This window comes from Loxodonta africana, chromosome 1 (assembly GCF_030014295.1).
Source record: "Loxodonta africana isolate mLoxAfr1 chromosome 1, mLoxAfr1.hap2, whole genome shotgun sequence".
Lineage (NCBI taxonomy): Eukaryota > Metazoa > Chordata > Mammalia > Proboscidea > Elephantidae > Loxodonta > Loxodonta africana.
Window position 1 is genome coordinate 194,101,829 of NC_087342.1, and position 24,352 is coordinate 194,126,180.

The 24,352-nt window shown below is 37.2% G+C and overlaps 1 protein-coding gene across 3 annotated transcripts in view; it reads right to left on the reverse strand.

Moving 5' to 3' along the window:
* The window catches only part of THEMIS (thymocyte selection associated), a 217,905-nt gene that overhangs the window by 87,761 nt on the left and 105,792 nt on the right, over window positions 1-24,352 (reverse strand). Inside the window, exon 5 of one of the 3 annotated variants that reach the window (XM_023558300.2) lies at window positions 8,520-20,542. The exons of the other annotated variants lie outside the window; for them this stretch is intronic. Within the exon in view, the coding sequence (XP_023414068.1) occupies window positions 20,486-20,542 (57 nt within the window). The 3' untranslated portion in view covers window positions 8,520-20,485. Of the gene's footprint in view, window positions 1-8,519; window positions 20,543-24,352 lie in introns of those variants that run through there. 3 annotated transcript variants of the gene reach the window in all.

Below are 24,352 nucleotides of genomic sequence, written 5' to 3' on the forward strand. Positions count from 1 at the left end.
CTTAAAATGTAATACATTTAACTCTAGTCAAGGATGTAGAGGCGAGATCTTTTCATGTAAGCAGCACACCAAAAGGCAGAAAAACTTAGTTTTCAAGGAGTTCTTGTAAGAAGCAAAATTTGTTTATTAGACTTCTCTTGACTCTACCATAGTAACCCTTTTAGCATAAAAATGAAGTTATGTTAAATCAAGTTGATAGCACTGAAAAAGTTCCAAAATTCAATGTGTCTATGCTTATAAAGACATGCTGACTCAACCTAAGTACCTAAAGCTTCTAAATAACTTTTTGCATGATTTTGAGAATAGAAAAATGATTAAGAAGTTAGAAGTAATTCTAAAAGTTTGCTGAGAAGAGAATAGAACTTTGACCTGGAATGGACTTCCTTGAGGACCAAGGAAAGAATGTGGCTTTTTATAATAGTCTCATATTGCCAAGCTAATGTGTAAGCATTGAGACCTACAAGAGTCTCTGGAGTACCAGCTTATTAAAGAATCACTGTTTCTCATAATCACACATACTGCTGGTATATTTCAGCATGACTAGTATGCTAAGTTCGAATGCTACAAACTTCCAAAAGCATAGTTTACATTTGTAGAACATGTTTGAGCCTCTTTATCTCATTCTCCATCATTAAAATTAGAACACACTGTTAAAAAAAAATACTCAGAGATCTCTAAAAAATAATTTATATTTATGAAATAAAATGTACCTACCTTCCTATGATTGATAATCAGTTACAAATCTAAACTTCCACTAAAGGATTTCAAAAGATCTTATAATGATAACAGGAAGATTACAGAAATTTTTATCACACTTACGACATCTGGTGTCTTTTCTTCCTGCCAAGATCTATAAATGGCTAAAATTGCCAAAGAACTGTGTAAAAAAGCAACCTGAAAAAAGATACTTTTTCAAGACTTTTTAATGTTCTAGAATATGTTCTAAGATCACCCCTAATGATTGCTGCCTGCTGACATCCATGCCCTTGTATAATCCCTCGACCTTGACTGTGGGCTGGATTTAGTGACTAGCTTCTAACAAATCCAATATGACAGAAGTGATGAAATCTCACTTCCAAAGTTTAGTTATAAAAAGACTACACACAGCTTCTGTTTGATGTTCTCTCTCTGTCTCCCTTTCTCTCTCTCTCACTCTCGCTCGGATTGCTCAATCTGGATTGCTGCCATTTTGTGAAGGGACTCTTTGAAATGTTGTTCTACTTATTATTACAAAGGTTGGAGCTTGGCAAATAGATAAATGAAATACAACTCATGGGTTGCTTTCCAGAATTTGGCTAAGTGGATTATCTGACTAAAATTGAATGTAAACATCTCAATACATTTACACCAAACAGCTGGAGAAATTATTGAGCAATTGAAATAACAGTGCAGGTCTCAAAGCCAAGGCTCTGAAATTGCAAAGCAGTTTGGCACTATCTAACAGACAGAAAAAAATACAAAAGAAAGATGCCTCTGATAATCTTCCCTAAGCACACACTATAGGAGCTGAATTAAATTTTCAAAATAATGAGCTAGCTTTCCTTTTTTTTGCCCCCGTACTAGATTTATGTATAATCAATGAACTCCTGTTACAACAAAATGATGCTGTCACATCTTTCAGGGAATTTATTTATTAAATTTCCTTCTTTGAAGGTTCCTCACACGTTTAACTTTTTTTATAGTTCACCATCCCCTTAAACAAAGCAGGCAGAATATTAAAGCTATGTCACCAAAGTGATCATTTTTGTCATATATGTACCACTTGTTCTTTAAAAAGAAATCATCGGAGCATAGGTTTCATTTTCTTTATTGTATGGAGTATGCAGCTTTGCATTTCATTTCATTTTTAGTAAGTTACATAACATAGTACTTCATCCAGCCAGACTACTTTAATGTGTTTATTAAAGCCTAGTCCTGAAAACTGTCCAAATGGAATTTTTTTTTTTTTTGCTAAAAAAGTGAAAGGAGTTGAAGAACAAAGAAATAATACCTGGTGAATTGTTTGAACCCAAACTTTCATTTTAGGGATTCAATTTTATGATCTTGCACAAAAGCAGGTTTATCTAACTCAGGAGCCACTTCATGCTATACATCTCCGGGAGGTACATTTTGAGTTATTACAAAATTCTCTGTCTTCTGAGAAACATAGGTAAGAGCTCCATGAAAGAAAATTTCTGATGAAAACCGAGACTGCAGAACTGGCTACACATGAGGATCAATCCATCAAAAAGATAGTTACTTAGCCCATTCGAGACTCCGAGTATTCTTCTAAGTGCTTGGTCTCACTTACTCCAGACTTTATCATCCTTTAGAGGGAGCTGAAGGCCATTCTCCCTGACTGATCCCTCCTTAGACATTAAACATTGATAAACTTCATCTTTAAATGGAGTTTTACTTCAGAACCATTCGCTTTAACAACACACCCTACTCAAATCTCTCAGTGATTTAATAACAATTTTGAAATTTTTGGTGCATTACCTTAGAAAAAGGGAAACTTATATGGGTAGTTTTTTCAAGTCAACATTGAGAATAGATGAGGAAATTGGCATAGACTTCTGGACTCCAGCCATATGTACTCAATCATCAATCATTACTTCACTTGAGTCACTTTGCTCATTCATTTATTAAATAAACTTTTAAGTCCCCCGAAATATGCTATGAGCCACAGAATAAAATACTGTTCCTGCCATCAAGGACTCAGATGAAAAACTGTATTTTTAATGCAGTAAATGCTATAATGAAAACATGTATCAATGCCCTTAATTCACCTTTCTCTAAAATGGTAAAGCCTTTAATCTGAAAAGCAATTAGTTAAAACTGTGCACTACAGGAAATGTCCTGACACCTCTCTGGCCTCTAGTTGCCCTACTATTAAACGAGATGCTTAGAAAGGATGGTCTTTAAAACATAATGGCTCTAGTCGTACTGTTCTATATAGCTTCCCTTCTCACAAAATTTCAAATTATCTGTTATATATGAAAGAGTTCTGAGGGTATTTGGCCCATATGGTAACATTTTCCATCAGATATTTGTCTCCCTGGGTCCATCTCTCCTTTTTTTCAGCAAAGTCCTCATTCTCATTTGGAACATATCCTTCCACTAACCCCTCTTGGTCTGAAGGTCTGAATGAAGCAGTATATCCAGCCCGAAAATGGCATATGCAACATAGACTAGTCAATGAGCACATTCCATCCCCTTGGCTACACACACACACACACACACACACACAGTGTTCAGAGATTCACACATGATCCAAAGCATGCCAGCGAGAAAAAAACAAAACTCTGTGATGTCTGCTTGAGTCACTGGGGAACTAAAGGCCTTCATAATGTGGTTCTCGAGATACTGAGACTGCAGTGGAACTATGAATGGAATGAACCCAGAGGAAGTCGAGCCAAGGTGTGTTCTAGAATTTGGTCTTTTATTCCAGCCACTTCTGAAACAGCTCATCTCCTGAAGTTATACAATTTTTTAAAATTATTATTATTATTCAATTTAGGCCAGCTTGGGATAGGTCACTAACAACTCAAAAGAGTCCTAACTGTCACAAGATTAATCTGTGAAGGGATTTTAATTTCCCAACCAGAAGAGAGCAAGGGAAGGGACACTATCAATATATATAAAATATCGTTGGCACATGTGAAAAAATTATGTAAAATTAAGTCAAGACTTTGGTTTTTTAAGAAAAATTATTTTTCCAGATTAATATACTTTACAATTAGAAAGTTTTATGTGATGTATATTTCTCTCCTGTATATATGACATGGTATAACATTACAATGTAGGAACATTTCAAAAACATAATCGTTAGAATATCTCATCAATTTAAAGATGAAGAATAACTGAGATAACAGCATAGGAATCTTTTCTTCCTTATTAAAAAATCAGAGACTTCAGGAATCTAACTAATAAATATAACTAAAAAAAAAAAATAGAATGCCTTTAATGAAATGAATCCTTATATAATACTCTATTTAATATCATTTTATGGAAGGCTACAAATAACTATCTTTGATGGCTAATTATCATTGCTAAATGTTCTAAATTAGCCATTTTGATTGTATATTGAACCCATTCATGGAATTGTCATTATTTTTTCTGACAAGCTTGAGTTTGCTGACATAAAAGGGACTGAAGGAGTGCCATCTTCTAACATCTACTCTTCCTTAGTAAGGGATCTTGTGAGAAAGCAACTTTATCATTAAAAGTTTAAATATTTTATTCCAACATTGATGAACTTGATGGCTCTAAGTATTTTATAAAATATTTTTTAAATTTTATATTTGCATCTTTAGAAAATTCTTTCAAAAAGTGCAATTTTATAGATCACATTGTGAAAAAGTATGTAAATAAATGTAACAGACTTATTCTTCTGAGGCAACAAATGGAAAAAAATTACCCTGTTATAGTTTGGTTTTCAGCCTACATATTTGAACAGTAAAAAAACAGTAAGTATAATAATAATATCTCCAACAATGTGGCCATTTGTTATTCTTCCTAAAAGCTTTAGGGGATAGTCAAGTAAGGAAATATAAACCAATGTTATCAACTGCTATGGCCTGAAGCTTCATGGACTATAATCTTTAAATCTACCTATCTAAATAAATCAATTCAGAAGAAATACAAGATCCCTTATAACGTGAACATAAAATGAAATAAAAAAAGAAGAATATGTTTTTAAATATTTAGACTTAAATATTTAAATGAATTCTATCTGATGCTGATGGCCAGTGTTTACGGGGTATTCATTATATGCCAGATACTACCAACACTTTTCCTATATTCACTTGCTTATTCCTCACAAAACTCTCTGAGACATATATTATTAGCGTCCTTTACAAATGAGGAAATTGAGGGAAAAAAGGATAATAAACGTGACCAAGATCAACAGTTAGAAATGGTGGAATGAGGACCTCTAAAAGCCTACTCCTCCATAAAACCAATAAAAAGTTGTAAAGTTTGTCAAAATCATCTGTCTCAGAACTCTGAAAATTAGCTAAAGGCTTGCAACAATCCAAGAAGCTTTCATTCATGAAAAATAAAATGAATCTCAATAAGAACAGTAAGTTTTGTGGCATTTTAACTTGCTCTATTCCCACTCCCCTCTCCCTAGCTCTGCAGTGGCCTTTCAAATGAATAGCTTAGTAGCCATGAAAACCAGCAAACTTGCAATCACCAGCAGGGGCCAACAGGTTTTTGGAGTGACTTTAAAAAACCTATGCCTGGAGTATTGCTATTATTTTACCAGTCTGGGAGCTCCTGTGAACTGCCTCATTTGTAAGGCTTGTCATTATTAGATCTGACTCAGAGCACACTCTCTGCAAACAGCCTCATCACCAAGGCATTTATTTAAAACAATTAGCATCAATTGTTTAACATTATAACTTCCTGAGACTCTAATACCAATTGCAGCAAAGAAGAGCCTGGCCAACAACTTAAAAAGATCTGGAGAATGAGTTATTCACAGGGGACTTTGAAAAGCTCTGACATATTCCTGGAGATCTAGAAGCTCACACACAAGTGCAGAACTATGCACATGCCTAAGAAAGAGCTGAAAGGGCCTCATTCTTTCATGTTTGGCTGCTCTTGAGGATCTGCATATGCAGGAGGTCAATGCTGAGGCAGAAACTAAGAATGAAGACATGCCCCAGCTTACATACAAAGACCACCAGGAAAGGGTAGAAGACTGAGATTTAAGAAAATCTTTGTCCAATCATTAGCTGACCAGTAGATTAATCGATCAGAGTCATCAGTGGCTATACAGGACAAGGAATATAAACATTAAGGATTAGTCCAAGAAAGTCACTAAACAACCAAACCACAGCAACAACAACATGGCAATACCTATAAACTTGGGGTTGGGGTGGGAGCAAGGAAGGGTAGGATTTGAGGATTTGATTTTCAAAATTGCCAAATTTTACCAGTTAAAATATCCACTTTTCAACAAAAAATTACATACTTACAAAGAATCAGGAAAGCATGGTCCATAAAATGGGGAAAAAAATCAGTAAACAGAAACTGTCCCTGAGGAAGCCCAGACATTGGACTCACTAGACAAAGACTTTAAACAAGATTTTATAGATATGTTCAAAGAACTAAAAGAAACTATGTCTAAAGAATTAAATTATACAAGGCAAGTTCATGGAAGCTCCATAGATAAATCCAAACTTACTGAGGGACCAAATTGCCAGGCTGAGGCTATGGGGACCATGGTCTTGGGGAACATCTAGCTTACTTGGCATAACATAGGCTATAAACAAAATGTTCTACATTCTACAGTGGTGACTAGAATCTAGTGTCTTAAAAGCCTGTGAGGGTCATCTGGGATACTCCACTGGTCTTACCACTTCAGGAGCAAGGAAGAATGAAGAAAACTAAAAATAAAAGGGAAAGATTAGTCTAAAGGACTGATGGACCACATCTACCACAGCCTCCACCAGACTGAGCCCAGTACAACTAGATGGTGCCTGGCTACCACCACTGACTGCTCCGATAGGATCACAATAGAGGGTCCCTGACAGAGATGGAGAAAAATGTAGAACAAAATTCTAACTTAAAAAGAAAGACCAGACTTGCTGGCCTGACAGAGACTGGAGAAACCCTGAGAGTATGGCCCCTGGTCACCCTATCGGCTCAGTAATGAAATCACTCCTGAGGTTCACCCTTCAGCCAAAGATCAGACAGGCCCATGAAACAAAACTAAAGGGGCACACCAGCCCTGGGGCAAGAATTAGAAGGCAGGAGGGGACAGAAAACCTTGTAACAGGGTACCTAAGGTTGCGAAGGGAGAGGTTTGACATGTTGTGGGGTTGTTAACCAATGTAATAAAACAATTTATATACTGTTTAATGAGAAACTAGTTTGTTCTGTAAACCTTCATCGAAAGTACAAAAAAAAGTCTGTAAAACTAAAAAAAAAAAAAAATTAAAGTATGATGACATTTCACCAAATAGAGGCTATTTAAAAAGACACAGAAATTATTTTTTTAAAAAAGAACTAAATAGAGATTCTGGAGTTGAAAATTACAATAACTAAATTGAAATATTCACTAGAGGGCTTCCACAGCACATTTGAGCTGGAAGAAGAAAGAACCAGCAGTTAATGCGTAGAGAAGAATAGTTTGTGCCTATAGTTTTTCATGGACACATCTCTTGAGCTTTTTGCTATAAACTATTTCTTCATTTGGTACTAAATCAGATCCTCGTAGAATGTGGACACAAGTTACCCCTTCCATCTTATAAATCTCTCAACTTTCTTGTTTATTTATCTCTGGTTCTAAAGACTCTTAGAAGGTTGATAAATAAATGGAAATGTTAAGATAAAATAGAAAGTTGAGTTGAGGTACTATGTGCATACCAATGGAGTGAGGCAGTTCTTGGGAAAATCAAGTTTGCCCAGAGGTGCCTTAGAAGAAAGGCTTGGCAATCTACTTCTGAAAAACAAAAACCTATGTGTATCTATTCATACAGATAAAAAGCTCCCAAGATCACTAACCCACCAGGTAGGCCAGCATGAATCCAGTTTTTTTTAGCTGACACCCTGCTACACCTACGACACCATGTTGGTTGGATGGCATCACCCATAAATTTCTTATATTTCAATGAAATTTAAACCCATCACCACTGCCATGGAAATATTTTCATCTCTTCATCTCAACAGTCCTGGAAGTGTGTATGTGTGTGTGTAATGTACTATGTACACACACTGTTGCTGGTATCTCTTTTGAATGTATCATGGGGAACAAATGACACACAGAGTATATTTATTTTTTATTCTTTTTAGATGAAGATTTACAGAGCTAATTAGTTTCTCATTAAACAATTCATACACATATCGTTTTACAGCATTGGCTGCCAACCTCACTATGTGTCAACGCTCTCCCCTTCTTGACCTTGGGTTCCCCATTACCAGTTTTCCTGTCTCCTCCTGCCATCTTGTCCTTGCCCCAGGGATGGTGTGCCCATTTAGTCTCATTTTGTTTTGTGGACCTGTCTAACATTTGGTTGAAGGCTAAACCTCAGGAGTGACTTCAGTATTGAGATTAAAGTTGTCTGGGGGCCATAGTCTCCGAGTTTCTCCAGTTTCTGTCAGATCAATAAGTCTGGTCTTTTTTGTCAGTTAGAATTTTGTTATACATTTATCTCCAGCTCTGTCTGGGACCCTCCATCATGATCCTTGTCAGAGCAGTCAGAGGGTAGCTGGCGAAGATCTAGCTGTGCTGGACTCAGTCCACACGGAATATTTTGACAGCTAAAACCAGAAAATGAGTCTTCTTCCTCATCAATACAACATTAATAGGGCATAAGCCTCTTGAAGGGAAGATATCAATGTTAAGTAGAAAACTGTGAATGGTCTGAGACATTAGTAATAAGCTAAGAAATCAGTTTTAGATAGTTGATAGATAGATGATAGATGATAGACAGATAGGTAGACAGACAGACAGACAGGTAGATAGATAGATAGATGATAGATAGATAGATAGATAGATAGATAGATAGATAGATAGATAGATAGATAGATAGATAGATAGGTAGATGATAGATAGATAGATAGATAGATAGATAGATAGATAGATGATGATAGATGGATGGATAGATAGATAGATAGATAGATAGATAGATAGATAGATAGATAGATAGATAGATAGATGATAGATAGATAGATAGATAGATAGATAGATAGATAGATAGATAGATAGATAGATAGATAGATAGATGATAGATATTTTAACAGAAAACACAAAGTTTCTAGATTACACAGCAGAAAGTTTACTATTTACAGAGAATCTTAGCACTGGCTAGGCCATGAGAGCCCCATTCATATGGGGTAAAAAACACCAAGTGTCTTTTCAAGGGACTATAAAAAATAAATAAATAAATAAAAATAATGGTCCTGGGTAACAAATTTTTTGCTGTTTTGTTCTTCTATATCTTCATATTGCAACCAACTGATAGGTTGTTTGGTAAACAATTTACTGTAATTAGCATGTAGGTTAGAAATAAGTTCTAGAGCTATATTCAGGCTTACACTAAACCTGGATGAATTCTGAATATAATCCAAATGTTTTCCCAAAGCGTCACTAAATTTGTTCAATTGTCCAACAGTAGAAAAAGACTTATTGAGCAATTTGAGGGTTGTCACACACTCATTCAAAATGTCATATTTGCTATATACAGATTGATGCACACCTGTCTTGACTTGAAACCATTCAGTATCCCATTGTTGTGTTCAAAGGACTGCCTCTTGATATACATACAGGTTCCTGTTCTGGAATTCCCACTCTTTGCAGTGTTATCCATAATTTGTTATGATCCACAGTTGAATGCCTTTTCATAGTCAATAAATCACTGTAAACATCTGTCTGGTATTCTCTGCTTTTAGCCAAGATCCATCTGACATCAGGTATGATATCCCTGGTTCCACATCCTCTTCTGAATCTGGCTCAAATTTCTGGCCGTTCCTTGTAGATGTAGTGCTGCAGCCACTTTTTAGTGATCTTCAGCAAAATTTTACTTGTGTATGATATTAATGATATTGTTCAATAATTTTCAAAGTCAGTTGGATCACCTTTCTCGGGAATAGGCATAAATATGGATCTCTTCCAGTTCGGTTGGCCAGATAGCTGTCTTCTAAATTCCTTGGCATTGATGAGTGAACACCTCCAGTGGCTGCATCCATTTGTTGAAACATCTCAATTGGTACTCTGTCAATTCCTGGAACCTTGTTTTTCACCAGTGCCTTCAGTGCAGCTTGGACTCCCTCCTTCAGTACCATCACTTCCTTATCACATGCTACCTCCTGAGATGGTTGAATGTCAACCAGTTATTTTTGGTATAGTGACTCTGTGTATTCCTTCCATCTTCTTCTGATGCTTCCTGCATTGTTTAATATTTTCCCCGTAGAATCCTTCACTATTGCAACTTGAGGCTTGAATTTTTTCTTTAGTTTTTCAGCTCGAGAAATGCCAAGCATGTTCTTCTTTTTTGTTTTTCTATCTCCAGGTCTTTGCATATGTTATTACAATATTTTACTTTGTCTTCTCGAGCAGCCCTTTGAAATCTTCTGTTCAGCTCTTTTACTTCATCACTTCTTCATTTCACTTTAGCTACTCGATGTTTCCCCTGGTTAGCATACAGAATTGCAGGATTTAGATAAGGGGTAGACCCAGAGGCAACAGCACTGCTTTATCTTCTTTTGTAGGCAGCACCTCTAATCTCAGTTGGCCACATTACATCTCAATTTAGGTAAATTTATACCTTTATTAGGTAATAGTAGATTCAGTGAGAGATAATGGATGAACTGGTGCAGATTGAAATAGAAAAACAATATAAAAATACCTGTCTTTCCAACAGCATATCAGCAATACCTTTTTTTAAAAGAAAAATGTACTTTCTTCCAAATTTGTGTTATTGATACGTTCAATCAAAACATTTTTCACCTAGAAGAAACAACTTTATTTCAGATCTTGCAATTTGCATATAAAACTACTAACTAAAATAGAAGTCTTTTAGATGAGGCACTATTGATTCTTCTTTACATAAGCTATTTCTTTGGGCACATGTTATTTCTTTGGATTTTATGATCACAACCACTCTGTGAAGAAGTTATTATTCTGTTTTGTTAATGATGGAAACAATAAGCATGAATCCCATACATAAAAAAACCAAAAGAGAAGGATGGTTAAAAAAGACACTCATACCACCTTTCAGGGAGTCCCTGAGTGGTGCAAATAGTTAATGTGCTCAACTGCTACCCAGTTGCTCCTTGAAAGAAAGACCTGGCAATTTCCTTCCGAAAAACAAGTCACTGGAAGTCCTATGGAGCATGGTTCTACTCTGACATACCTGGGGTCACCATGAATCAAAATTGAACTCAACCTTACCTTTTTATTTTTTCCATGGAGTCATAAGAAGCACTTGTGTTCTGGAGGCAGGAGAACAGGGAGAGAGGTCTGCTCTGGCACTGACTTAACTATGGGGCTGTAGGCAGTTTCCTCAGCTATAACATGGTGATAATGATACCGATTTCACGAGGTTGTGTTATATGGGTCAAATAAGACGAAGCACAGAAAAACACTGTTTTCTTATTATAGTTGCTAGGAAAGACACAACTTTAGAAATTTGTAAGACATTTACCAGTAATCTGACACTAGGAAAATTCTGAGAATCATCATTTTGGATGGTGTTTCTGGCTTTCTTAAAATGCTCATCATTTTGAACTACTCCCTGACAAGCTTATATTGCCAATCAAATCTAAATTACTGCTTACCTCTACAGGACCACTCTCCTAAAGGCTGATTACCTTTTAATCATTATTCGAAATTTAGTCTTCATTATGGGAAATAATAGTTTCTCAGAGTGGTCTGGCAGGGATTTATAGAAAAGCTTCAGTCAGGCTGACATGTGCTTTTATTAACCATATTTCCTGTAGCTGTACAGACAATGAGAAATCTACTTCTGTGGGCAGAACCAATTATAACTGAACAGGTACACTTTTCTGCAGGCTTGGCCATGATGTCAAATGTTTGATTAGAAAGGCCTTGTGCTTTTAGTTAAATGGGGGTAAATTTCTTTCCATTTGCAAGAACAAGCTATTTCTGCCTTTCATGCCACTGCCTCTTAGTATCTTAATTCTGGTCTCAATGGAAATCGGAGTCACAAATGTAACACCCTGGAGATGGGGAAAACAACATTGTTATATTTGTTCGAAAACAAATTAAGTTAGCTTCAGGAGGGAGCAGGCTGTACCACTGCATACCCTCAGATGCACTGTGCACTGGAAGAGAACAGGGACAAGCTACACATGAAAAATGGGTCCTGGTGGAGGCAACAAAGGGACAGAGTTGGTAGCCCTGGAGAGGAATCTAGAGAAGGTTGTCAAATAAATGGAAATGTTAAGATAAAATAGATTAAAAGGTGGGTGGAGGTACTGTCACGTGCATACCAATGGAGTGAGGCAACCACAGCAATCAGGTTCTGGATGTACAGGACAGAAATGAGGGAGGAGGGGAAGGGGGAGAAGGTGGGAGGGGGGTGACTCTGAACAAAGGTAATTCCTGGGAAAATCATCTCAGAAAAAATAAGAAAAGATAAAAGCAGGAGTCAAGTTCCTACTAAATGCAGGATAAAGAAGAAAAAGTGGATTCTGTTCAATCAACACATTACTGATAAGGGTGCCTCTCAGGGTGCCAAGAACACAAAAACTTACGGGACATGTCACCAGAAAGACCAGCTTCTCAAAAAAATACCACAACTTCATTTTTGTGATACTACCTGTTCTTCAAAATTCTTTAGCTATAGCAAAGAAGCTTGCTGGTATTTCAAGGAACTCAGATGAAGATTTTTAGTTTCTTTTAGCTCTTAACCATTCAATGCATAGATACAGATCATAGATTGGTGGAATATTTAAACTGGAAGATGTAGTACTGATCCTTTCCTCTAATCTCCTAATTTAATAGACAAGGGCACTGTTATGAATTAAATTCTGCCCGCCCCCCTAAAAAGTATATTGAAATCCTAACCCCTGTACCTGTGAATGTGATTCTGTTCAGAAGTAAGGGTTTTTGTTTTGTAATGTTAATGAGGTCATACTGGATTATGTTGTGGCCTAAACCTAATTCCTTTTGTGTGGTGTTTTATAAGAAGGGAAAACAGACTCAGAGAGAGACATACACAGGTGGAAGAGACCATGTGTAGAACTATCTACAAGCCAAGGAATACCAAGGAGGGACTCTCCCCTTGAGCTGATGCCCTGATTTGGACTTCTAGCCTCCAAAACTTTGAGATAATAAATTTCTGTTCTTTAAAGCCACCCGTTTGTAGTATTCTTGTTTTGGTAGCACTAGGTAACTGTCTTAGCTATCTAGTGCTGCTATAGCAATTGGGTGGCTTTAACAAAGATTTATTTTCTCACAGTTTAGAAGGCAAGAAGTCCGAATTCAGGGTGCCAGCTCTAAGGGAAGGCTTTCTCTCTCTGCTGTGGAGGAAAGTCCTTGTCTCTTTTGAGCTTCTGCTCCTAGGCCATCTTCATGTGGCTTAGTACCTCTCTTCCCCCATCTCTGCTTCTTCACTTGCTCGTTTTAATCTCTTCTATATTTCAAATGAGATTGATTCAAGATACACCCTACACTAATCCTGCCTCATTAACATAACAAAGAAAACCCATTCCCAAAAGGGATTATAACCAAAGGCATAGAGGTTAGGATTTACAACACATATTTTTGGGAGACACAATTCAGTCCATAACAGTAACTAAGGTAGACACTAAGATCATCCCAGGTTACACAGTAAATTAGTAGAACCAGGACAAAAACAATATTTTCTTAATTTCTAAATAATGTTGTTTTTATTCATTTATTTGTTTGCTTTTTCCTACCAGAGCTATCAAGCTCTAGATTAAACTTTCAACGTTTTCTAAAGAGAATTGCATCTTCTTAAAAACAAAGAGAAGGCAATTCTGTCAATAGGAGAACTCAGGTAGGAATACTGAAAGTCAACAGTAGAGAAGTTATAAAATGAAGATTCCTTATTGAAACTTACAGGAAAAAAATTAATCCAGAAAGCATACTTTTTTGTTTGCACTCAAAATATAAATAGAATTAACCATTTCTCATTGTCTTCATTGCTATTCTCCTGGTCCTTAGCAGCAACAGGTAGATGCTAACTGGTCTTTCTGTTTCCATTCTTTCTCCTCTATTGTCTAATTGCAATACATTAGCCAGAATCAACCCTTTAAATCATAAATCAGTTCATGGCATTTCTTCACCCAAATCATGTAATTGCTTCAAGTTTTATGAAATGTTAATCGAAAACCACAATGACAGACAAACTCCTATACAACCTGTTCCCTGTCCCTCATCTCTGATAGCCAACGCAGCCAGGAGCCACTTAGCCATTACAAAACAAAACCTTAAGTGACAGTGCTGGGTGGGGCTCAACTGGCAGCTGCTCAGACCAAGGGGAACCTGCCCCCTCCTGTCCATTGCCCTCAAAGCCCTGGGTGTGGCTCAAACTAGTCAATCCCAATTTACTAGCCTACATGTCAAAGAAAACAATGCAATTTGTCTTACTACACCCCGTGATAACCTGTGCAGTCCATAATGTTTGTATGTACTTCCTGGTGAGAGATGTTATAAAAGGTTCTGCCTCCTTTTGTGGGGGGGGAGCTCATTTTAGGTATACACTTCCTTGCTCCTTGCCTACGCAAGCAAACGCTCCTCATCCCTGCTCTCCTCCATGTGTCTTTATTGACGAGAAGCCACACTGAGCAGGACCTGCTTTGGGTAACATTTCCTCTCTGTTTTTGTATCTTTTTGACTCGTTTGCTCACTATACCCCAGTCACACTCATCTTCTAGCTGATTCTTGAACATGGTAGGGATGCTACTGCCTCAGGGTCAACTCCTTAACTATTAGCTCTTTCCATCTCCTTCCTCCACTCACTAACATCTCTTTTTGACTCCTCTAACTTTTTTTTTTCTAACACAGAGCCTGTGGTGTAAAGGGAATAAAGGGAAAGAACACACAATCTTGGGGATTTATATTTCTGTATTTTTTTTTAATATGACCATCGGCCTTATTGGCTGAATGTAAAACTGACTTGTTCATTCATGGAATACTTCTGCAGATTCCTTGTAGGTCACTTCATCAGGAACCCCAAGCTATCCTTCTTGTGTAAGTCCAGCCATCAACAAATATCACCCTCAGCTCCAGGACTTCAGGAAATGTACCACCTATTGGTCAAGACCTCTTCCCCTCTCTCAAGTTCACCTCTTGTCTACAAAGAAGCCACACGGATTAAAGTACAGTTTATTCTCAATATAGCTTATTCCAGACATGAGAAAGCTTCAGTTGCAACCTCTTGCACAGAATCTATGTAAATATGGGTCGAACGTCAGCTCTTATTTTGCCCAAATTCTCAGAGCCCAATGGCAAGTTCTTCAAATGTATCACTTGAATATTCTATCACATTACTTGAGGTGAGAGAGAAGGACCCAACTTCTTTCTTCCATAATGATGAGAAAAAAAAACAGAAGGATAAAAAAATGGTTAACTCTCTGCAAAAACATCTTCTTTCATCACCTTGTCAGCTTCTCAAATTCTCTCTTATTTGACCCGAGGTGAGAAAGCGTGCCCCTGCACTCAAAGAATATTCTCCCCTGACATACAGGATGCGAACCTGACTAAAGTTGCTAACACCAGTTGTAGGGTCTTCACCTTCCAAGTCTTGCATAAATAGTCCGGCAATTCATTTTAGAATGTGGGGATTCATGAGCCCTCATTTAATTTTCAGGTTTTTGTTCTCTGGTGTAATTCCAGGACTAAGAGTCAAATTTAGCATGCTTTTATAGCACATGCCTGTGAATACATGCATGTATATGCACGCATCTATTTATCAAAGATGATGGATAAATACAAAATCTTACATATATGCATGCCTGTAAGGTTAAATGAGTACTTTGTTGTTGTTCCAACTCATAGCAACCCCATGAGTCAGAGTAGAACTGCCCCATGGGGATTTCTTGGCTGTAGTCTTTTTTTTCTTTTTAATCCAAAGTGATTAATTAATTTCTAAATTCACAAAAACTATTATTCCATACAATTTCCTATAAAAATACATTACAACTGAAAATTTTAAGTAACTTCTTTAGATTCTTTTTCTTCCCCCCTTTATAAAATTTAATTGTACTTTAGATGAACATTTATAGAACTAACTAGCTTCTCATTAAACAATTAGTATACATACTGTTTTGTAGCTTTGGTTACCAACCCCACAACATGTTAACACTCTCATTTGTCGATGTTGGCTTCCTTATTACCAGCTTACCTGTCTCTTCCTGCCTTCTAATCCTTGCCCCTGGGGTTGGGTGCCCCTTTAGTCTTGTTTTGTTTTATGGGCTGTCTAATCTTTGGCTGAAGGGTGAACATCAGGAGCAACTTCATTACTGAGCTAAAAGAGTGTTTGGGGTCCCTACTCTCGGGGCTTCTCCAGTCTCTGTCAGGCAGTTAAGTCTGGTCTTTTTTGTGTATTAGAATTTTGTTCTACATTTTTCTCCAGCTCTGTTGGGGACCCTCTATTGGGATCCCTGTCAGAAAAAAGTCAGTGGTGGTAGCTGGGAACCATCTAGTTGTGCTGGACTCAGTTTGGTGGAGGCTGTGGTAGTCATGGCCCAGTAGTTTTTCAGACTAATCTTTCCCTTTTGTATTTAGTTTTCTTCATTCTCCCAGTGGAGTATCTTAGATGGCCACTCAAAAGCTTTTAAGACCCCAGAAGCTACTCACCAAAATAGAATGCAGAACATTTTCTTTATAAACTATGTTATGCTAATTGAGCTAGATGTTCCCCAAGACCATGATCCCCACAGGCCTCAGCCCAGTAATTTGGTCCCTCAGGGAGTGTGGATGTGTCTATGGAGCTTCAAAGACCTTGCTTATAATCTTTATGAAAGCAGATTGCCAGGTCTTTATCCTGCAGAGTTGTTGGGTGGGTTCGAACTGCCAAACTTTGGGTTAGCAGCCAAGCACTTAACCATTGTGGCAGCAGGGCTCCTTCTATGTGTTTAAATAATGGAAAGTTATAGAACAAAATATTAATGTGATAAGATTACTGGTGATTTTATTTTCTTGTTTTTCTCTATTTTCTGAATTAGCATGCCTTACTCTAAAAAATTTTTTTTTTTTTTACTCTTAAAAACATTTAAAAAGTATATATATAAACACATAAAAATACATCTTATTTTACAAGTGTGATCTTACTTCAAAAATAAACTGAAAGATCCCTGGAGAAGAATGACTATTCAAGAAACAGATTTTTATATAAGGAAATTTGTTTTATGATAAAGTGTCATAAAATTGAGAAGAATTACTGCATCAATACTATAGAGATATTTTGGTGTCACCTTTCATAATAAATACTAAGTAAATTAAAAAAATTTTTTATATTTTTAAATTCAATAGTATATGTAAAAATATGTAGTATACAAAAATAACAAGAAGTAAATAGAATTGTGTAGCAGTACATCGACTGGGAGCTACCAGAAATTCAAGCTGGATTCAGAAGAGGACATAGAATCAGGAACATCAACGCTGATGTCAGATGGATCCTGGCTGAAAGCAGGGAATACTAGAAAGATGTTTACCTGTGTTTTATTGACGATGCAAAGGCATTCAACTGTAAAGATCAGAACAAATTATTGATAACATTGGGAAGAATGGGAATTCCAGAAAACTTAATTGTGCCCATGAAGAATCTGTACATAGATCAAGAGACAGTCCTTTGAACAGAACAAGGGGATACCGTGTGGGATAAAGGCAGGGAAGGTGTGCTTCAGGGTTATATTCTTTCGCCATGCCTACTCAATCTGTGGAAACCCTGGTGGCATCGTGGTTAAGTGCTATGACTGCTAACCGACAGGTCAGCAGTACGAATTCGCCAGGCACTCCTTGGAAACTGTATTGGGCAGTTCTAATCTGTCTTATAGGGTCGCTATGAGTTGGAATCAATTCGACGGCAGTGGGTTTTGTTTTGTTTTTTCGGGGTACTAAATCCGTACGCTGAGCAAAAAATCTGAGAAGCTAGACTCTAAGAAGAAGAATGGGACATCAGGATTGGAGGAAGACTCATTAACAACCTGCGATATGCAGATGACACAACCTTGCTTGCTGAAAGTGAAGGGGACTTGAAGCACTTACTAATGGAGATCAAAGACCACAACAGCCTTCAGTATGGATTGCACCTCAATATAAAGAAAACAAAAATCCTCACAACTAGACCAATGAGCAACATCATGATAAACGGAGAAAAGATTGAAGTTTTCAAGGATTTTATTTTACTTGGATCCACAATCAATACCTATGGTAGCAGCACTTAAGAAATCAAATGACCCATTGCATTGGGTAAATCAGCTGCAAGAGACCTCTTTAAAGTATTAGAAAGCAAAGATGTCACTTTAAGGTCTAAGATGCACCTGACCCAAGCCATGGCGTTTTCAATAGCCTCGTATGCATGTGAAAGATGGACAATGAATGAGGAAGACTGAAGAAGAACTGACACCTTTGAGTTGTGGTGTTGGCAAAGAATATTGAATATACCATGGACTGCCAGAAGAACGAATAAATCTGTCTTGGAAGAAGTACAAGTAGACGCAATAATGGTAAGACTGTCTCACACGCTTTGGGCATGTTATCTAGAGAGATCAGTCCCTGGAGAAAGACATGATGCTTCATAAAGCAGAGGGTCCCTGAAAAAGAGGAAGATCTTCAACAAGATGGCACAGTGGCCCCAACAATGGGTTGAGCATAACAAAGATTGAGAGGATGGCACAGAACCAGGCAGTGTTTCATTCTGTTGTGCATAGGGTCACTATGAGTTGGAACAGACTTGATGGCACTTAATAAGGAAAACAAATAGAATCAAACATGTATGAGATCACTCCAACCCACCCACTGCCGTCGCGTCGATTCTGACTCATGAGATCACTAGAACTCCCTCAAAAAAACCCACTGCTGTCGAGTTGATTCTGACTCATAGCGACCCTATAGATCACTAAAATAAAAAAAATAAAGAGTGGGTATAAATTTAAAAGTAATGGAAATAAGCATAGAAGAAAAGATAAACAGATTTGGCTCATAGAAATTTAATGCTTCTGTATACCTAGTAGGATCCCTGGTGGTGCAGTGGTTAAGAGCTTGGCTGCTAACCAGAAGGTTGGCGGCTCGAATCTACCAGCTACTTCTTGGAAACCCTATGAGGAAGTTATAATCTGTCCTATAGGGTCGCTATGAGTCAGAATTGACTTGACGGCAACGAGTAGGTTTTATGAGTATGTCTAGTAAATAAATAAGTAGAAAAGAATCAGTAGTCTGGAAATACTTATTCAAAACATAACAAAATTATAGACACTTTTTAATATATAGAATGCATCAGAATTGATTTAGAAATAAATAAGTAAATAAATGAATTTCCTCCCTCCCTCCCTTCCTATCTCATTTCTTTCCTTTCTTTCTTCCTTAAACATTTATTGATTGACTGCTATGCACCAGTAACTTTACTAAACACTAAGGAAGCAAATGCAAAGATTTTTTTTAAAGAAGCAGAGTCTGTAAGTATGGATAAGAATTTAAGAAGGGAGTATCGATAGAGAAGAAATTGAGGATTGAGCTCTAAGGCAATTAGACATTTAGTGTTAAAGAAAACCTGAGGAAAAGCCAGCAAGAAAAAGGCAGAGAAACTGCAAGCCCTGCAGTATGAGGAAAGCAGAAGGGCTTGAAGTTCCAGAAGACAAAGAAAGTATTTCAAAAAAATAGGAAAGTTTGACTGAGCCATTTCCAATTTAGTATACAAATTATCTGAGGACTGAGGATTGACCATAAGATTTGGCGATCTGGAATCACTGGTGACCATGACACAAGACATACCTCAGCCTCAGTTATCTCATCTGCCAAACTGGGATAATAATAGTGCCAACTGAGCTGTGTGGAGAACTGAATAAAATGATAATACATGTAAGCATCTAGCACAGCACCAGCGACAGCGGAAGAGCTCAGTAACGGCCCACTGTTGCTCTTGTTACAGAAGGTTGAGATCAGCCTAGAACACAGATCTTAGGATATTTTATTTAACGTGGGATGCCTGACAGTCTACGTGCTGGGGAAATAGTCTAATATGATGGGAAATGCATAAGTGAGTACAGAAGATAAGCTGGAACCAGAGCCGATGAAAAGAAAAATACCTTGGATAACAATTGACAGCTCACATGACTTTGTGTTTTATTCTGTTTTACAAGTGACAACCGGGCACTTAAAAAAAATTAATTAGGATTTGTAAAATATTTGATAACGACAACAAAATTTTACTGAGGACAAATTGTACATAACGTTCAGTGATCTAAATGGGCGTAATGTCACAAGTTAGAAGAGCATTCTTATCTCTTCAGATACACTAAGAGAACAGGTATTTGTTTTGTATATATTGTATAACTCCATAGCTTACAATCAGCCCTTTTCAGTTTTGTGTCTGTATAAATAACAACGGATTTATTAAAATGTGGGGCGTATAGAATTATCTATAGTTCTTATGGCTTTTTATCCACCAATTGATTCCTATTTGGCTGGTTTTGTAGTTGATAGCCTGCTGATTTTATAGACTATCCTCTTTTTTTTCTCTTCTTATCAAATCTAAAATGTAATTGGTTCATGGCAAATATCTTAAATGCGCCTGTAGAAGGAGCAGTCAGGAAATCAAACAACATGTTGCCTTGGGCAAATCTATTGCAAGAGACCTCTTTAGAACCTTCTTTAAGCAACGGTGTCACTTTGAAACTAAGGTGCACCTGACCCAAAAATAAAAAACAACAAACCTGTTGCCATCCAGTCAATTCCAATTCATAGCAACCCTATAGGTCAGGGTAGGACTCCCCTATAGGGTTTCCAAGGAGCAGCTGGTAGATTTGAACTGCCGACCTTTTGGTTAGCAGCCAAGCTCTTAAATCACTGCACCTCACCCGAGCCATGATCTTTTTCAATTGCCTCACATGCATGCGAAGCCTGGACAATGAAAAGGAAAACAGAAGAAGAATTAACGCCTTTGAATTATGGTCTTGGCAAAGAATATTGAATATACCATGGACTGCCAGAAGAACGAAAAGTCTGTCTTAGAAGAAATACAGTCAGAGTGCTCCTTGAAAGTGACAATGGTGAGACTTGTCTCATGTAGTTTGGACACTGTCATGGATTGAATTGTGGCCGCCCAAAATATGTGCCAACTTGGCTAGGTCATGATTCCCAGTATTATGTGATTTTCATCATCTGATGTGATTTTCCTACGTGTTGTAAATCCTACCTCTATGAAGTTAATGAGGTGGGATTAGCAACAGTTATGTTAAAGAGGCAGGACTCAATCTACAAAATTAGATTGTCTTAAATCAATCTCTTTTGCGATATAAAAGAGAGTAGTGAGCAGAGAGACACAGGGACCTCATTACCACCAAGCAAGAAAAACCAGGAGCGCATGTCCTTTGGATCCGTGGTCCCTGTGCTTGAGAAGCTGCTGCACCAGGGGAAGATTGATGACAAGGACCTTTCTTCCCCTGGAGCTGGCGCCCTGAATTTGGACTTCTAGCCTAGTAGACTGCGAGAGAATAGACTTCTGTTTGTTAAAGCCACCCACTTACGGAATTTCTGTTATAGCAGCAGTAGATATCATGAGGGACCGGTCCCTCAAGAAGGGCATCATGCTGGTAAAGCAGAAAGTCAGCGAAAAAGAGGAAGATCCTCAATGAGATGGATTGACACAGTGGCTGCAACAATCGGCTTCAGCATAACAAAGATTGTGAGGATAGCGCAGGACTGGGCAGTGTTTCATTCTACTCAGAGCCAACTCGAGGACACCTAACAACTTAGCAACATCTTAAAAACAGCATATCTTGCAAAGCCCCTGAAAGCAACTTGTTCTATTAGAAGTATATCTAGGTAACTAAGTACTGGGCACAGGTTTTCTAAAACATCAGGGTCATATTGAAAATATATTTTGGACAAGGTATATGAAAAAAAATGATCACTGGTATAAAAGAGCAGCTGAGAGTTTTTCCTTAAATAATAGATTTGTATGAGTCACTTCTTTATTATTTTTAGAGTATTCATGGACCATATGGCATCTTAAATTCAAAGTTCACTTTCACTTATCTTTTCTATTTCTAAGATAGACATTTTTCTTAAGATTTCTACTTTTCAAAATTTGAAAAAAAAAATACTGATTTTTGGAATCCTATCATTATGAATTCCGTCACAGCCATCTTACGTTCATTTTCTCTCTTAACATTTACCCAAGAAATTTTGTTTGGGAAGCAAATTATAAAGATTTTCATTGATGTAGGTCTGACATCAAGGAAAACACCACCAAAAGATTAAAAGTAATGGTTGGCTTGCTAGGAACTGGGGAGTTGTAGCAAAACTCATTTGCTCAGATATGTGGCTTATGTCTTATCAATTTATTTCTAGGCAAGGTTTTATTTGAAAATAAATTCTGAACTGATAAATACAGCAATGGAAAATTCAGATAGATCAGCTCAGAAAACGGCAAAGCCTGCTGGAACTTATCTTTGTTTTTTTTCCAGCTACTCTTTTGATTTTTTTTTTTAATTTAAAAAACAAAAATAAGAGTAGTGAGCTTAAAGAATAGAACTTAAATACTAGTGAGCCCACACTGAACTCACTGATGATGAGCACTAAAATCCCCATAGGGAATATAGGACTTAGTCAATTCCAATTTCTTGACTTCATACATACTCTACCTTGAATATTCCAAACTGCCGATTCTTCTGTTATTGCTGGTTATTCCAAAACAGGGATTTCTAAGTCATGAACACTTGAGAAAATGAAAACTATTCCAATTTTTTTGAAAGTCAGAAATCTAATGTGAACTAATTTACCCCAACTTTCATTCAATGATTTTGCCAATCTACTGGGAAAAATGTAAAAAAAAAATTAAATTTCACATTTTCATGCAGCTAAAAAGTTCCACACACATATATACATATATGCATATGATCACTCGCTAACATTGAAAATATGCTAACTGCATATTTGGTGGTATTTTAGGTGGTGATTCCACAGAGTAAGGGGAAGGTGGGGTGAGAATGTTAACGAATGTTTCCATCACTCTCTGGATTGGAACTACCCCAGTTATTTGAAAGTTCAATGAGGGCCAAAGTTTTGGTTCTTTCAGATATTTCCAAGTAGGAGTGTGCTTCCATCATCTCAGAATTAAAATCATGTTCTTCAGCTATAAACTCTCTAGAGAAAATTAATATTTTATCATTAGTTTGATACTTTGTCCGTGTTTTTGTTGAAATTCCCTTAAAATCAGGCAATGTCTCCTAACGTCACTTTAACTAATTCTTTTTCAATTTAAATTCATTTATACCAATTTTCAGTTATCTAACTACAAGTGTCAACATAGGACTTTCTATGCCTACAGCAAAACTTTAAAAGTTCAAATTACTCTCCCACTTCCTAGAAGCACAGGAAGGACTTAAATACTGTGCGCATCCTTTTGGGCACAGGTCTCTGCTCTCGAGGTTTCAGTTGGAATTCTAGTTTGGCTAATTTTCAACTCAGCATTTCCCTTATTCATTTTGCTGTCCTTCCTAGCCTTTTCACTTGTTTTCTATTATACTTGGTTGTGCACAGGCTCGTGCCATTCACTGCACTGCAAAACTCAGGCAATGCAGAAACCATGGTTTATTAATCTGTATGTGTGCTGCACTGAGACCAGCTCAGATATATGCTAAAATTGTGTCTCAGTTAAAATGAGTGAATTTGAGAAAGAAAGGTCATAAGAAGTCCCCTTTATTTTTTTCTGATTACCTAGATTCAATAACCCCATTTTAAAATACGTCCATGTTCCGCCTTCATTGCCTATGTTCTTTGGAAATTGCGGTAATTCTTCCCTATTCACGGGGAAAACCGACCTACAGCTTCTATGTTAGACCAAGAGGGAAACCAGAAATAGATATATCGCAGTCTTCAGAGGAGCAGAATCAGACACAAATTCAAACATTCTCAATGTGTTTACACAGCATCAAGTTAACAAAAAACAAGTCCCATCATTTGTGCCCAAACCCTCTAGATGGCTAACAAGTGGCTATAATACTATTCTCTAATGATCCAGATTTAAACTAGGCGAGAGGGCTTCTTTACACTTTGCAGCTACTCTGTCACACCAGATCAGAAGTGACTTCTTAGCTCCAGTGGCAGCTGTTGAAGTGTTCTCCCTGTACCTCTCAGGAACTATTGCTTTCTTTCTGCCTTTTTCAGGCCTCACTCTAATTCTGGTACAGGATTTTTTGTTTGTTAGTTTTTTGCTCATTTCACAGTACCTTGCCATCACTGCCTCCCTTGCTCTTTGCTTTAATGTCTCCTTTGGGTGTTCTTGTCTGACAGAAATCTAGAAATTCTGGCAGCAAAGTGGACACTTGGGCATTAAATGGCCAAACAGAGTTAGTGAAACGCAAGATTTCTGGTCCCAGCTGTAGTCTCTGAAGAAGTAGAATATCTCATCTTTCAACCAAAGGTTTGTTTTTCTATCTGGTTATAGGTCTTTTCATCAGAATACAGAAGTTACATTTCTCCTATGTGGCACTCAGGAGTCATAGTCATATATATCCAGGACAGGGAAAAACCCCAGTGAGTATATGTTCTTTCAAACTATTTGAAACTACTTCTGAACTAGAAACTAATCTTTGGAAAAGGAGAGTCTACCCCACAACATTTTTATTTAGAATACCACTTTAGGCCCAGCTTCATGTTTAAAATCACTTAATAATATTGTCTTCATCTGATTAAGAATACGAATGA